The sequence below is a fragment of the Oncorhynchus keta genome, chromosome 37 (genome assembly GCF_023373465.1).
Source record: "Oncorhynchus keta strain PuntledgeMale-10-30-2019 chromosome 37, Oket_V2, whole genome shotgun sequence".
In the NCBI taxonomy this organism is placed as follows: domain Eukaryota; kingdom Metazoa; phylum Chordata; class Actinopteri; order Salmoniformes; family Salmonidae; genus Oncorhynchus; species Oncorhynchus keta.
This window is the reverse complement of record NC_068457.1, coordinates 26267561-26283148: the sequence shown is the minus strand read 5'-3', so window position 1 is coordinate 26283148 and position 15588 is coordinate 26267561. Positions and strand designations below refer to the sequence as shown.

At 46.2% G+C, this 15588-nt stretch overlaps 2 protein-coding genes across 2 annotated transcripts; both read right to left on the bottom strand.

The window, feature by feature from the left end:
* Window positions 1-911: 911 nt before the first annotated feature.
* Window positions 912-2221, bottom strand: LOC118376084 (non-homologous end-joining factor 1). Its single transcript, XM_052498937.1, has 5 exons — window positions 2039-2221; window positions 1720-1935; window positions 1377-1515; window positions 1231-1289; window positions 912-917 (listed from the first exon to the last, which is right to left on the bottom strand). Exons 1-5 carry the CDS (start codon window positions 2219-2221, stop codon window positions 912-914), a joined length of 603 nt encoding a protein of 200 aa, XP_052354897.1.
* A 622-nt stretch (window positions 2222-2843) lies between these two features.
* Window positions 2844-15516, bottom strand: LOC118376081 (uncharacterized). Its single transcript, XM_052499948.1, has 15 exons — window positions 14808-15516; window positions 14559-14660; window positions 14373-14424; window positions 13884-14032; window positions 13519-13656; window positions 13191-13235; window positions 13001-13069; window positions 12832-12923; window positions 12537-12686; window positions 8386-8515; window positions 6393-6507; window positions 6005-6051; window positions 3861-5904; window positions 3012-3081; window positions 2844-2980 (listed from the first exon to the last, which is right to left on the bottom strand). Exons 1-13 carry the CDS (start codon window positions 14877-14879, stop codon window positions 4108-4110), a joined length of 2958 nt encoding a protein of 985 aa, XP_052355908.1. The 5' UTR covers window positions 14880-15516; the 3' UTR covers window positions 2844-2980; window positions 3012-3081; window positions 3861-4107.
* Between the last annotated feature and the right edge of the window lie 72 nt (window positions 15517-15588).

The window sequence follows — 15588 nt, the reverse complement described above, 5'->3', positions numbered from 1 at the left end:
GGATGACGGAGTGCACGACGACAGTCTAAGAAAGTTGATTTTCCCGAGCGGACCCATCATAAGTGTAAATCTATCTAATCTGGATGACGGAGTGCACGACGACAGTCTAAGAAAGTTGATTTTCCCGAGCGGACCCATCATAAGTGCAAAGTAGAGCTGTGACGGTCATGGAATTTTGGATGAAGGTTATTGGTCTGCATAACGACCGCGGTCAGCGTTATAATCGTTTCAATAGCAACATTTTAAAATAATTTTTTATTTATTTTAAAGACGCACATTTTCTTCTCTCCTCCACTCCTGCATGTGCTGCAGGAAGTGGGGCGTTGCCTAGACAACCAAAGCCTTGTTTGCTACAGCAAGGAGCAACACAGTCTCCTTACGTTGTAGAGTCCATGTAACCGTAGAAACAGACTCAACGAATGCCCATCCGTCCCGTCTTCAGTCAGCTGTTCCTTCCATAATGTTTTTATAGGTTATGACAGCTATTTTATTTTCATTATCGTCAGTTACGTGATTATACGGTAACTATGCCGCCCTCGTGCCAAGGTGATGACCGAGGGCGGCAGCAGTAAGAGGTTTATCAGCCCCTTCTCCCCTGAAGAGGCCACCGAGGCTAATATGGAGATACAAGAGCGCATCGTGTCCTCCAAGCCTCTTTACCTGGCTTTAACCCAACGGGAAGTGTACTTGGCCAAGATCCAGCCAAACCCAGCACCTCCCACCAACCACATGGCTATAATGCCCCTAGAACAGAACAAACTACATTCACCAGTTGGCTGAGCAAGAACCCAGTCCTCACTGGACGACCCAGGGTGCCATGCAGCTGAGCACAATGAGCGCCTTGTGCAAACAAAGCATTTCCTTTAAAGCCTGAACACCCGATTGTCTTTCAGGTCTAGATAAAGGTTAAATTAGAACTGCATTATAAAAACAACGGTCATTTACAAAAGTGTGGACACCTTATTCTGTCAGTGATCACTGGATAAAACAAGAACAGACAACCATCCAATAAGTAGAAAACTAGAAGTCATTAATAACCTTGTTTATGGAAGGCCACGCCCAGAGAGAGACACACAAAATATTGCAGCAGAAACCTGGTTTATTGTGGCTTACTTACTTACTAAGCTGAGTATTCAAAGGCGGCTCTTGCCAGGCTTTCTCTTTCCCAGTAATATATTCCTCCTAACTATGCATGTTCAGTATGCCTGAGATTGCGACTATGAATCTTACCTGTGTCAGGAAGTTCTCTCTGTAGCTTTGTTCCTCAAACAACTCTGTCTGCAATCGCTCTGCAAAACACACACACCAACGAGAGGAACAGGTGTGTATGTTGTGTTTAATGAGTGTATTTTTGTTTCTCTGCATGTAGAGCCTACCTCTGCTCAGCACTGCCCCATTGTCCCTGTAGTCTTGGAGCTCAGTGTCTTTCCTGGCCAGCAGAGCTCCCAGTTGGCCCACCTGTCTCTGCAGTAACCTGCTCATCAACAGCAGGGGGCGCACAAGCTGACTGCACACCTGATAGAACACACCAATACACATTACACAACCATTAGCACGCAACGCAACGCAACGCACACACACACACACACACACACACACACACACACACACACACACACACGCACACACAGGGTCTTGCATAAAAACACACAAACACACACAAAAGTTCAGTGAAAGTTGAGTATAGAGTTGGTGTTCAGTTAAGTCTATAGATCGTACCAAAGCCACAGGGGCAGGGGTGCAGCGGAATTCCCAGTAGAAAGGCACCCCAGCCAGCTCACTCTTCAACTTCAGGTTGATGTCACCGCCGTGGTGGTTGAGGGAGAACTGAAGCGCACCCCTGTCCTCCACCCGTCCAGACAGACAGGGGAGAGCCACCTCACACATGTGAGAGAAGAAGGCGTGGACGGGAGCCCGCAATCGCCTGTTCAGCTCCTGTTACGACAGAGAGGACATTTTTTCAAAGGCTTTTGAACTGTACTTTAATTTGTGTGTGTGTGTGTGTGTGTGTGTACATATATGTGTGTGTCCTCCTTGCCTGAGCTCTGTCCTGGATGGCCCTGGTGTCCATCTCCTCCTCCCACACAGAGTGCAGGTCCGTGAGCAGGATGCGGTATGCTGTGTCCCCAAACCAGGTCTTGGCCAGGAGCTGAGACCCACTGATACACACTGGTACCCAGGGACAGTCCAGCAGAACCCCATCAACTGCATCTCTCTCCATGGCAGACTATCACCAGGCCAGCACCAACCACCTAGAGAGATGATGTAACATTACTCCCATCTCTCTCCATGGCAGACTATCACCAGGCCAGCACCAACCACCTAGAGAGATGATGTAACATTACTCCCATCTCTCTCCATGGCAGAGTATCACCAGGCCAGCACCAACCACCTAGAGAGATGATGTAACATTACTCCCATCTCTCTCCATGGCAGAGTATCACCAGGCCAGCACCAACCACCTAGAGAGATGATGTAACATTACTCCCATCTCTCTCCATGGCAGACTATCACCAGGCCAGCGCCAACCACGTAGAGAGATGATGTAACATTACTCCCATCTCTCTCCATGGCAGACTATCACCAGGCCAGCACCAGACACCTAGAGAGATGATGTAACATTACTCCCATCTCTCTCTATGGCAGAGTATCACCAGGCCAGCACCAACCACCTAGAGAGATGATGTAACATTACTCCCATCTCTCTCCATGGCAGACTATCACCAGGCCAGCACCAACCACAGAGAGATGATGTAACAAATATCACCAGGCCAGCACCAGACACCTAGAGAGATGATGTAACACCATCTCTCTCCATGGCAAAGGCCAGCACCAGACACCCAGAGAGATGATGTAACATTACTCCCATCTCTCTCCATGGCAGACTATCACCAGGCCAGCACCAACCACCTAGAGAGATGATGTAACATTACTCCCATCTCTCTCCATGGCAGACTATCACCAGGCCAGCACCAACCACCTAGAGAGATGACCAGGTCAGCACCAACCACCTAGAGAGATGATGTAACACTACTCCCATCTCTCTCCATGGCAGACTATCACCAGGCCAGCACCAACCACCTAGAGAGATGATGTAACACTACTCCCATCTCTCTCCATGGCAGACTATCACCAGGCCAGCGCCAGACACCTAGAGGGCTGAGGAGCAACCAGGTTGTCATATTTCCCTTGCCTTGTGAATGAACTAGAACCATGAAAGGCTGTGGTTATCTAGGATCATGCACATGTCTTATAGTACAGGCATCATCTGCTTGTCATCACTTGACAGAAGCACAAGTCATATAATGGTAACGTCTCTGTTCGCTTACTCTGACACTGGTTGGATGGAGTCAGTGAGTCGCTAAATCAGCCACGTTAAAGTACGAGACTCAGTCTGGACACAGATCTGTTAAAACGTGTTAGACGCTGCTGTCCTAACCGCATAATCACACACCATCTATATGAGCCGACCACGAGCAGCAACTTGAGGTTGTTGGGGATATGTTAAGGAGGTTGTTTTCGGGAATACTTGGTATTTCTAGCAAATGCCATTATTTTACAGCGCATATTTCAGAGGTTAGTGAGCAAACTAATGTAATGCAAATGGTAAATAGAAAACGTAGCCAACTCGCTTTATGCAATGTTTATGTTAGCTTGCTTTAGAATGTGACAATATTTAGGAAGTGAATATTCAACAAGCCAAGCCAGTATCAAAGTAACGTTATGCATGCAGTACGCGACAAAAATAATTTAGCATAGTTTTCATTAATTGTGCTTATTCAATTTACGTAAATGATATGAAATTATTCAGGTTGGGAACAGTTAAAATAATAATAATTCCCGAGAATGAATGCACATACCAAAGTTTGGGAACGGTCCTGCGGTCAAAACATTCCTCTGCTTTCACTGAAACAAAACCCCTCATTAAATTAGTTCCGCTTTAGAGGTCCTGTCCTATTTTATCAATAAAAAAACATAGTTCATCTTAACTAAATTCTTTGATAAAATAAACATTTGAATTAATACTTAGATAACCGAATCAGATAATTTCCCAAGTAAAAGGCAATGAACTTGACAAAATAGGCTGCCAAAAAATATATATTTTTGCTACATCTTCCCATAATAATCTCTGTGGTCTCTGCTGCGCCTGTGATATGGGGAATGCGGTGTCTCCACGACCCTGGGTCTCTCCTTGCCTGGCTTGCCGACTCTGGTGCTTCTGGTAGGGGAGGAGCTGGGGGTGAGGGGGTCGGAGGTGGAGATGGGGGTAAGGGGGGAGAAGACCAGTCCGCTGCGGAGTGGTGACATGTCGATCTCTGAGAGGAGGGACCACTGTCCAGAGTCTGAGCCAGCTCCGGTGGGGAGATTGTCACATCTGAGCCAGGAGTTGAGTGTGGTGAGTGGTTCTGTGCTGGAGCTGGCTCCTCCTGGTCTCTGGGTGTGCCTGTCAGTGTTGCTGCCACCGCTGGTTTGGCCTACACGTAGATCTGGAGGGTTGGACTCACACAGCATGCCACCGAGGAAGGGAGAACTATCTAGGGTCCAGGTTTCCAGGTCTGGAGAAGGTGTGTCAGTGGCCCGTGAGCCGAGGTGCGGCAGGGGGGAGCGCGTCAGAGGGCTTTGGCTCAGAGGGTCGGATGACGGCGGGATGGACAGGGGGGAGATTAACTGAGAGCAGAGAGTCGGGCTGGTTCTCTGGGCAGCAGGCAGACCTCCAGATCTCCAGTCCAGGCCTCCCCCACCCCCTCCTATGGGTGTCGGCACAGTGGCAATGTTCTCGGTCCAGGCCCCCAGCAGCCGTGGTGGGGCCAGGTCGATCAGTGTAGGGGACCTGAAGGCAGTGCTGCTGCATGGGGCATCTTCTTCCCTCCTCTGCCCTCCGGAACCAAGAGAGCCAAGCCCAGCAAAATTCAGCTTCCACCGACTTCCAATGCTGCCCATTCCAGCAGCCTCTCTCTGGGTCTGGGTCCACCCCGACTCCCTCACTCCTCCAGCGGCACCACTACCAGTCCTCCCCTGGTCTCGGTCACTCTTCCCCCTGGACGGGCTCCCCTGGTAAGGCTGGTAGCTGGGGTTAGCTGGATGACACTCCTCCTGCTGGTAGCTGGGGTTAGCTGGCTGACATTCCTCCTGCTGGTAGCTGGGGTTAGCTGGCTGACATTCCTCCTGCTGGTAGCTGGGGTTAGCTGGCTGACACTCCTCCTGCTGGTAGCTGGGGTTAGCTGGCTGACATTCCTCCAGCTGCCCATGCCTGCTCTGTTGGTGCGAGTGCACCAGGGTGGCATGGAGGGCCACCTCGGGGGTCAGCGTCAGAGAGGAGAGCGTCTTGAGGAGGGAGGACGATACTGTAGCATGCACCTCCTTTTTCTTCCCGACCTCCTCCTCTCCGTCTTCCTCCTCTCCGTCTTCCTCCTCTCCGTCTTCCTCCTCCCCTTCTTCCTCCAGGGTAGTAAGAACACAGAGGGAGGTCAGGTGGATGGGAACGGGGGCTGCGGCCACATTGGTGGGTTTAGGGATGTGTCTGGTACTGGGCTGAGCGGAGGTGGAGGCTGAGGTGGAAGCTGGGGTGGCGGGACCCTCAGGCAGGACCAGGGTGACGTGTCTGGGGGAAGAGGTGGCCCTGGACTGGACAAGGTGGTCCATGGAGCTGGAGGCCACACTGCTAGGGGGAGATGCCTTATGGGCCACGGCTGATGTAGGTGGGGTGGCTACTGTAGGTGGGGTGGCTACTGTTGGTGGTGTGGTATATTGATCAGATGGAGGTGGAGAGAATGGGGCTGACTGGGCAACCTGGGTGGAGGCCATACATGTGGACAGGCCAGATGCTGCAGCCAGGGTCTTTCTGGGAGATGGAGACTTGCTCATTTCAGACACTTCATTCTCATTGACTAAGGGTATTTTCTCCTGTAAGGAAACAGCAGAAGAAAATACACATGAAAGATACTGTCTGTCTGTCTGTGTGTGTGTGTGTGTGTGTGTGTGTATAAACACAGATCAGCAGTACCTGTTGCATGGCAAGGCAGTTTAAAAGTGGCACAGGGGGAGTCACACCTGCAACATAAAAACAGTAACATCAAAATCAGCACTTCCATGGATATCGATATTAACCAGAGAAATCCATATGCAACATCCTATCTGTCTTTTTGCCGTTGCCAAGTTTGTTGTATGTGTGTGTTTGTGTCCGTGAGCGTGTCTCAATGAGTGTGTGTGTCCATGAGTGTGTGTGTGTTTGTTTCCTTGAGAGTGTGTGTCCATGAGTGTGTGTGTGTTTGTGTCCGTGAGTGTGTGTCCGTGAGTGTTTGTGTCCGTGAGTGTTTGTGTCCGTGAGTGTGTGTGTCCGTGAGTGTGTGTGTCCGTGAGTGTGTGTGTCCGTGAGTGAAAGGTTGACCAACCCAATGGCCCTGTGGGCAACATGTTGTCTCTCTGTTGTTTCGCCGCCTCTGAACAGCCTCCAAAATTGAGCAGCTTGGAGACCATCGTTGCCTTTTTCCTCCACTTAGAGAGAACCTGCAAACACACACCAGAAAAAAACCCTCTCAGATATACTGTTTTACAGGACACAACACTGCCCTACAGCTCAACCAAGAGGGTCATTGACATAGAATTGAATATACAGTGCCTTGCGAAAGTATTCGGCCCCCTTGAACTTTGCGACCTTTTGCCACATTTCAGGCTTCAAACATAAAGATATAAAACTGTATATTTTTGTGAAGAATCAACAACAAGTGGGACACAATCATGAAGTGGAACGACATTTATTGGATATTTCAAACTTTAAAAAAAAATCAAAAACTGAAAAATTGGGCGTGCAAAATTATTCAGCCCCTTTACTTTCAGTGCAGCAAACTCTCTCCAGAAGTTCAGTGAGGATCTCTGAATGATCCAATGTTGACCTAAATGACTAATGATGATAAATACAATCCACCTGTGTGTAATCAAGTCTCCGTATAAATGCACCTGCACTGTGATAGTCTCAGAGGTCCGTTAAAAGCGCAGAGAGCATCATGAAGAACAAGGAACACACCAGGCAGGTCCGAGATACTGTTGTGAAGAAGTTTAAAGCCGGATTTGGATACAAAAACATTTCCCAAGCTTTAAACATCCTAAGGAGCACTGTGCAAGCGATAATATTGAAATGGAAGGAGTATCAGACCACTGCAAATCTACCAAGAACTGGCCGTCCTTCTAAACTTTCAGCTCATACAAGGAGAAGACTGATCAGAGATGCAGCCAAGAGGCCCATGATCACTCTGGATGAACTGCAGAGATCTACAGCCGAGGTGGGAGACTCTGTCCATAGGACAACAATCAGTCGTATATTGCACAAATCTGGCCTTTATGGAAGAGTGGCAAGAAGAAAGACATTTCTTAAAGATATCCATAAAAAGTGTCGTTTAAAGTTTGCCACAAGCCACCTGGGAGACACACCAAACATGTGGAAGAAGGTGCTCTGGTCAGATGAAACCAAAATTGAACTTTTTGACAACAATGCAAAACGTTATGTTTGGCGTAAAAGCAACACCCTGAACACACCATCCCCACTGTCAAACATGGTGGTGGCAGCATCAGGTTTGGGCCTGCTTTTCTTCAGCAGGGACAGGGAAGATGGTTAAAATTGATGGGAAGATGGATGGAGCCAAATACAGGACCATTATGGAAGAAAACCTGATGGAGTCTGCAAAAGACCTGAGACTGGGATGGAGATTTGCCTTCCAACAAGACAATGATCCAAAACATAAAGCAAAATCTACAATGGAATGGTTCAAAAATAAACATATCCAGGTGTTAGAATGGCCAAGTCAAAGTCCAGACCTGAATCCAATCGAGAATCTGTGGAAAGAACTGAAAACTGCTGTTCACAAATGCTCTCCATCCAACCTCACTGAGCTCGAGCTGTTTTGCAAGGAGGAATGGGAAAAAAATGCAGTCTCTCGATGTGCAAAACTGATAGAGACATACCCCAAGCGACTTACAGCTGTAATCGCAGCAAAAGGTGGCGCTACAAAGTATTAACTTAAGGGGGCTGAATAATTTAGCACGCCCAATTTTTCAGTTTTTGATTTGTTAAAAAAGTTTGAAATATCCAATAAATGTCGTTCCACTTCATGATTGTGTCCCACTTGTTGTTGATTCTTCACAAAAAAATACAGTTTTATATCTTTATGTTTGAAGCCTGAAATGTGGCAAAAGGTCAAAGTTCAAGGGGGCCGAATACTTTCGCAAGGCACTGTACACACAGGGTTAGTGTAAATAAAGCATTTACATTGAACACACACTACGATTGTGGCCAATTCAGGAAATTAATAATGAGAAATCTGTATAGGACTTCCTGAATGAACTGAGTTGATAGAAAAATTGAGAGAGTTGAGTTACAGACAGACAGACCTTGAACCTCTTGTTCATCCTCCAGGGGGTACCGGTTCTAATCCCTTTCTTCATCACCAGTTTCTCCAGGTACTGCAGGGAGTCCTCGGACGACTCAAACGCCTCCATCTCCTCGTGCATCTGCAGTAGCCTGGGCATCATGGGGGTAATAACTTAACATTAGGGATCCGTTCCAAATAGTACCCTATTCCCTTTCTCGTGCATTACTTTTGACCATCCCACAGGGCTCTGGTTCCTTTACATCCCACAGGGCTCTGGTTCCTTTACATCCCACAGGGCTCTGGTTCCTTTACATCCCACAGGGCTCTGGTTCCTTTACATCCCACAGGGCTCTGGTTCCTTTACATCCCACAGGGCTCTGGTTCCTTTACATCCCACAGGGCTCTGGTTCCTTTACATCCCACAGGGCTCTGGTTCCTTTACATCCCACAGGGCTCTGGTTCCTTTACATCCCACAGGGCTCTGTTCCTTTACATCCCACAGGGCTCTGTTTCCTTTACATCCCACAGGGCTCTGGTTCCTTTACATCCCACAGGGCTCTGGTCAAAAGGAATGCACTATATACAGTGTCAAGAAAAAGTATGTGAACCCTTTGGAAATACCTGGATTTCTGCATAAATTGGTCATAAAATGTATTTTGATCTCCATCTAGGTCACAACAATAGACAAACCGGTGTGCTTAAACTAATAACACACAAACAATTATACATTTTCATGTCTTTATTGAACACACTGTGCAAACAATCACAGTGGAAAAAGTATGTGAACCCTTGGATTGAATAACTGGTTGGCAGCAATAACCTCAACCAAACGTTTTCTGTAGTTGTGGATCAGACCTGCACAACAGTCAGGAGAAACTTTGGACCATTCCTCTTTACAAAACTGTTTCAGTTCAGCAATATTCTTGGGATGTTTGGTGTGAACTGCTCTCGAGGTCATGCCAGAGCATCTCAATTGGGTTGAGGTCAGGACTGACTGGGCCTCTCCAGAAGGTGTATTTTCTTCTGATGAAGCCAGTCTGTTTTACATTTACATTTAAGTCATTTAGCTGTTGTTGATTTACTTCTGTGTTTTGGGTCGTTGTCCTGTTGCATCACCAACTTCTGTTGAGCTTCTATTTGGAGGACAGACATTATCCTGAAAAATGTGTTGATAAACTTGGGAATTCATTTTTCCGTCAATGATAGCAAGCTGTCCAGGCCCTGAGGCAGCAAAGCAGGCCCAAACCATGATGCCCCCTCCACCAGACTTTACAGTTGGGATGAGGTTTTTATGTTGGTGTGCTGTGCCTTTTTTCTCTCCACACAGAATCTTGTGTGTTTCTTCCAAACAACTCAACTGTAGTTTCATCTGTCCACAGAATATGTTGCCAGTAGCGCTGTGGAACATCCAGGGGCACATTTGCAAACTTCAGACGTGCAGCAATGTTTTTATTGGACAGCAATGGCTTTTTACATTTGTTTAAATTAATTTTTATTTAACCTTTATTTAACTTGGCAAGTCAGTTAAGAAAAAATTATTATTTACAATGACGGCCTACCAAAGGCCTCCTGCAGGGATGGGGGCCTGAGATTAACATTTTTAAAAACACAATATAAATATAGGACAAAACACATATCACAACAAGAGAGACTACATAAAGAGAGACCTAAGATAACAACATAGCAAGGCAGCAACACATGACAACACAGCATGGTAACAACACAACATAACAACAACATGGTATCAACACAACAAGATAGCAGCACAAAACATGGTTCAAACATTATTGGGCACAGACAACAGCACAGAGGGCAAAAAGGTAGAGACAACACCATGCAAAGCAGCCACAACTGTCAGTAAGTGTCCATGACTGAGTCTTTGAATGAAGAGATTGAGATAAAACTGTCCAGTTTGAGTGTTTTTTTGCATCTCGTTCCAGTCACTAGCTGCAGCAAACTGAAAAGAGGACCGACCAGGGATGTGTGTGCTTTGGGGACCTTTAACAGAACGTGACTGGCAGAACAGGTGTTGTATGTGGAGGATGAGGGCTGCAGTAGATATCTCAGATAGGGGGGAGTGAGGCCTAAGAGGGTTTTATAAATAAGCATCAACCAGTGGGTCTTGAGACGGGTATACAGAGATGACCAGTTTACAGAGGAGTATAGAGTGCAGTGATGTGTCCTATAAGGAGCATTGGTGGCAAATCTGATGGCTGAATGGTAAAAAACATCTAGCCACTCGAGAGCACCCTTACCTGCCCATCTATAAATTAAGTCTCCGTAATTTTTTAAATTTATTTTTAACCTTTATTTAAGTAGGCAAATCAGTTAAGAACAAATTCTTATTTTCAATGACGACCTAGGAACAGTGGGTTAACTGCCTTGTTCAGGGGCAGAACGACAGATTTTTACCTTGTCAGCTCATCGATTCGATCTTGCAACCTTTCGGTTACTAGTCCAACCCAGGTAGCCTAGCATGGGTAGGATGGTCATCTGAATCAGGGTTAGTTTGGCAGCTGGGGTGAAAGAGGAGCGATTACGATAGAGGAAACCAAGTCTAGATTTAACTTTAGCCTGCAGCTTTGATATGTGCCGAGAGAAGGACAGTGCACCGTCTAGCCATACTCCCAAGTACTTCTATGAGGTGACTACCTCAAGCTCAAAGCCCTCAGAGGTAGTATTCACACCGTACCACACCACATTACCTTTATTTTGGAGGTGTTCAGAACAAGGTTAAGGGTAGAGAAAGCTTGTTAGACACTAAGAAAGCTTTGTTGTAGAGCATTTAACACAAAATCCGGGCAGGGGCCAGCTGAGTATAAATGGATGAGAGCTTCCTAATAAATTGAGAAGAGTGTGGGGCCTAGGATCGAGCCTTGGGGTACTCCCTTGGTGACAGGCAGCAGATTTCCTGACTTTATAGACTGCACTCTTTGAGAGAGGTAGTTAGCAAACCAGCCCAAAGACCCTCAGCTTCTTTCGTGGTGTCCTCCCATACACACCATTCTTCTTTTTTTTACCCCCTTTTTCTCCCCAATTTCGTGGTATCCAACGGTTACTGTCTCGTCGCATCGCTACAACTCCCGTACGGGCTCGGGAGAGACGAAGGTCGAGAGCCATGCGTCCTCCGAAACACAACCCAACCAAGCCGCACTGCTTCTTAACACAGCACGCATCCAACCCGGAAGCAAGCCTCACCAATGTGTCGGAGGAAACACCGTACACCTAGCGACTTGGTCAGCATGTTCCAGAGATTTCTGTAAGTCTTTAGCTGATACTCTAGGATTCTTCTTAACCTCATTGAGCATTCTGCGCTGTGCTCTTGCAGTCATCTTTGCAGGATGGTGACTCCTAGGGAGAGTAGAAACACGCTGAACTTTCTCCATTTATAGACAATTTGTCTTACCGTGGACTGATGAACATCAAGGCTTTTAGAGATACATTTGTAACCCTTTCCATCTTTATGCAAGTAAAATTCTTAGGTCTTCCGAGGTCTCTTTTGTTTGAGACATGGTTCATATCAGGCAATGCTTCTTGTGAATAGCAAACTCAAATTTTGTGAGTGTTTTTATAGGGCAAGGCTGCTCTAACCAACATTTCCAATCTCATTGATTGGACTCCAGGTTAGCTGACTCCCCACTCCAATGATCTTTTGGAGAAGTCATTAGGCTGGGGGTTCACATACTTTTTCCAACCTATACTGTGAATGTTTAAATTATGTTTTCAGTATAGTCAACAACAAAACAATCATTTGTGTGTTATTAGTTTAAGCACACTATGTTTGTCTATTGTTGTGACTTAGATGAAGATCAGATCAAATTTGATGACCAATTTATGCAGAAATCCAGGTAACTCCAAAGGGTTCACATACTTTTTATTGTCACTGTAGGGAATAGGGAATCATTTGGGACGTTTCCTACCTGCATCCTTCCTGTTCTTTCTAAGATAACACTAAATTGACCACTTAGCAATATCAGATCCTTTTATATTATGGTTATTTTACGTTATTTTCCACTTACCTTGGATAAAATTAATTCACTAAGGCAGTTTTTGGACAGTAGACATTTGTTTTGTTAGTGTAGCTACTATGCATCATTTTCAGAAAATGGGCTGAAAACAGTATACACTTTGACCTTTGAACCCAGAATGAGATTCCATAATAAACCGTACCTGCCCCTCTTCTCCATACATTCCAGGATGATGGGGGATATTGTGCTGTTTGAGGGGTAAGTCGTCCTGTTGTCTGGGTTGGTGGTCTCTCTGTACATCAGCGCTGCGATGAAGTCTGAATAAGGTACTGGCTTAGGAGTGACCACATTACTGTAGACACATGGAGCGATATGTTATATGGCAGTATATCGGTCTGTCAAATCTAGGGGGAAAAAACTCACACAAAAGGGTCACAGTGTCAGAATGTCAATAGTTAAGAATTCATGTAGAGTATTTGAGTGTGTCCGTGTCTCACTAGTGATGGTCTTTGCGGTCGTCCGGTGGTGGACAGCGGAGGAAGAGCGAGCGCTCCACTAGGCTCTCCATGTTTCTATTTGGGTGCTTCAACTAGGGAGTAAATAACAGATAGGCAAGATCAATTCTTCCTCTACATCTACACAAACACTGATGTGTCTCCCTCTAACCTGGTGGGAGTATCCGTAACCCAGGGATCCATACGCAATCACCATCTCCATCTCCAGCTTACAGATGACCTGGAAAACAAGTAGGCTTTTATTGCGTGTGTCAATACAGGAATCCATTGTACAAAACTCCCATTGAACATGATATAACTGTCCCACACGTTGACCATGGTGTCTGATTCATATTCTGTACCTGGCGCTTGAGCCTCAGCTCCAGCAGGTGGTTCATTTGTGATTTCTGATTAGAGAACAGGACAGAGGACAAGACGGTTGATATCGGGTCCTGCAGGCCAGCCTTCTAGCAGCAGGTGAATGACAATACTTGTACCATCGACTGGAAGCTAAAATAGAAAGAACCCATTGGTTCTTTAGTGGAGGACATCCACACGTGTTGAGTCCTGGACAGCTTTGTACACTCACTCTAATGATCATCATTTTATTATTATCCCATTTAAACATGGCATGGTGAGCATGAAGGGGCGGTGGGTTCCGTCCCCATCGCTCCTGTCCGTGTCACTCACACTGACGATGTCCAGCAGTTTGACAAAGGTCTTTCCTATGAGCTTGGGAACGCCCGTGTCCTGCTCAAAGAAGATGAGCTCCACCCCCAGACGGTGTGACTCACAGACACCCAGCGTGTTATCAGTGCTCTTAGGAATCTGAAACATCCAAATGAGTCATTGATTGATTGTGTTAAGGTCTTGGACAGAGGAAGAACCTGTCCTGTTAGATACGGAAAATAATATTCTTACAACTTTCTCAATACAGTATTGCAATAGCTGGCCCCATACTGTACCTGCAGTGGAGCCAACTCCTTTGTCATGACCAATACATGAATCCAGACAGAGAGAAGTTGGCTAGAGCATCAACTAATATACCTACTTACCTGTATGGAGAAATACTTCCACTCGTTGAAGCAGAGGGGGAACTTGGAGCGCTCAGCCTTGGAGTCCTTGTAGGGCTGGACCATAGTGCACTTCACCTTCTCCCCAATACTCGCCCTCAGGAAGCCCTGGGTGCCTTTCTTTATGGAAGCTGGGAACACAACGCTCATGAAAACACTCATTTTACTAGTCATTTAGCAGACACTTATCCAGGGCCACTTACAATGGCATAATTTAACTACCCCAGTTAGCACACGGACACACACACAAAGCTTTGGCATGCATTGATCTTAAGATAGCTAGGTGACCTAACTTAACTACCCCAGTTAGCACACGGACACACACACACAAAGCTTTGGCATGCATTGATCTTAAGATAGCTAGGTGACCTAACTTAACTACCCCAGTTAGCACACGGACACACACACAAAGCTTTGGCATGGTGAATAGGGTCGAATGATTTCACTGTTAGGGGTCACTGAGAAGGATACCGTTTTTATTGAAATCCCTGCAGTTTTTCAGATGGACTGTTAGACATCCTTTCTGTAAACAAAAGATACTATTTTAAACACTACAGTCCTTTAATGTAATAATAATATGCATGTCAGGTGTAAAATCTATATTCCAGTTAACTAAGCATAATAATGTGAATTGACAATACGAGAATGCAAATTCACTAGAGGGCCTCGTGGAATTAGTGGTGGTGGTGGGGGAAGCTCCTCCTCCTCTTCCTCATCGTCATCAGGAACAGGCTCGGCTCTTGATACTCTTCTCAACAGCTGTGAAAATGAACCAGGTAGCAACCCAGCCCTCTAGTGTTATGCCCGTGACAACTGATGGTTCAATGTGCATCTATTAAACTGAGAAATTACTGTAGGCGTATTTCTAGGGTAAATATGCCTGCCTGTTGTAACAATTATATTTACATTCCCAATGAGATTGACTGATTTTCCATCCGTTGGTGGCCCTTCGGTCGTCGTTGCCACTGGATCAGCCATGATTACACCTCGGTGCCTAGTATTTTCTGAGAAAGTTTGTAAATAGGAAGCAAATGTGCCAGTGGAAAACGCTTTCAAAATAGGGATAGAACTTGCGCTGTTGTCATGGCAACATAGGTCCAACAAAAACAAGCGCGGCCTTGTTCTATCCGGGGAGCGTTCGTAAATTCACTCTGGAATGCCAGAGAGCACCCAGTCAGAGTCTGCTCAGAGCTTTGTCAGATTGTCCGTTCGTAAAATCAGAGTTTCGCTCTCGGAGCGTTTAGAGCGCACACTGGACGCTCTGGTCGAGGAGTGGGGTTGATCCGAGTGTTCTGACCTCACAACGGCTGTCAAGCACCCAAGCTAACTGGCTAAAGTTAGCTAGCTTGCAAGCTACTTCCAGACCATTTCTCACCCTAGCAGAGATGGTTAAGCTGTTTTCATGTTATCCAGAGCGTTGGTGACTGCAACTGTGCTGCTGGCAACAATTTCATTACGCATTTTTGCCGACGTTTACTGACACTGGCCATATACGGGTGTTGAGCGTTCGTAAATTCATAATTCTCTTGCACACTCAGACGAGTGTTCTGAAATCGGAGTATATAGCCTGAGGGAATTTACGAATGCACCCCATGTTCAGCAGTGTAAGCGCTCCAAGCAGTTTACAACTTGGTCGCCCCCTAGTGAAATATTTATGTACCGTTTAAAATACAAAACATGCATTTAC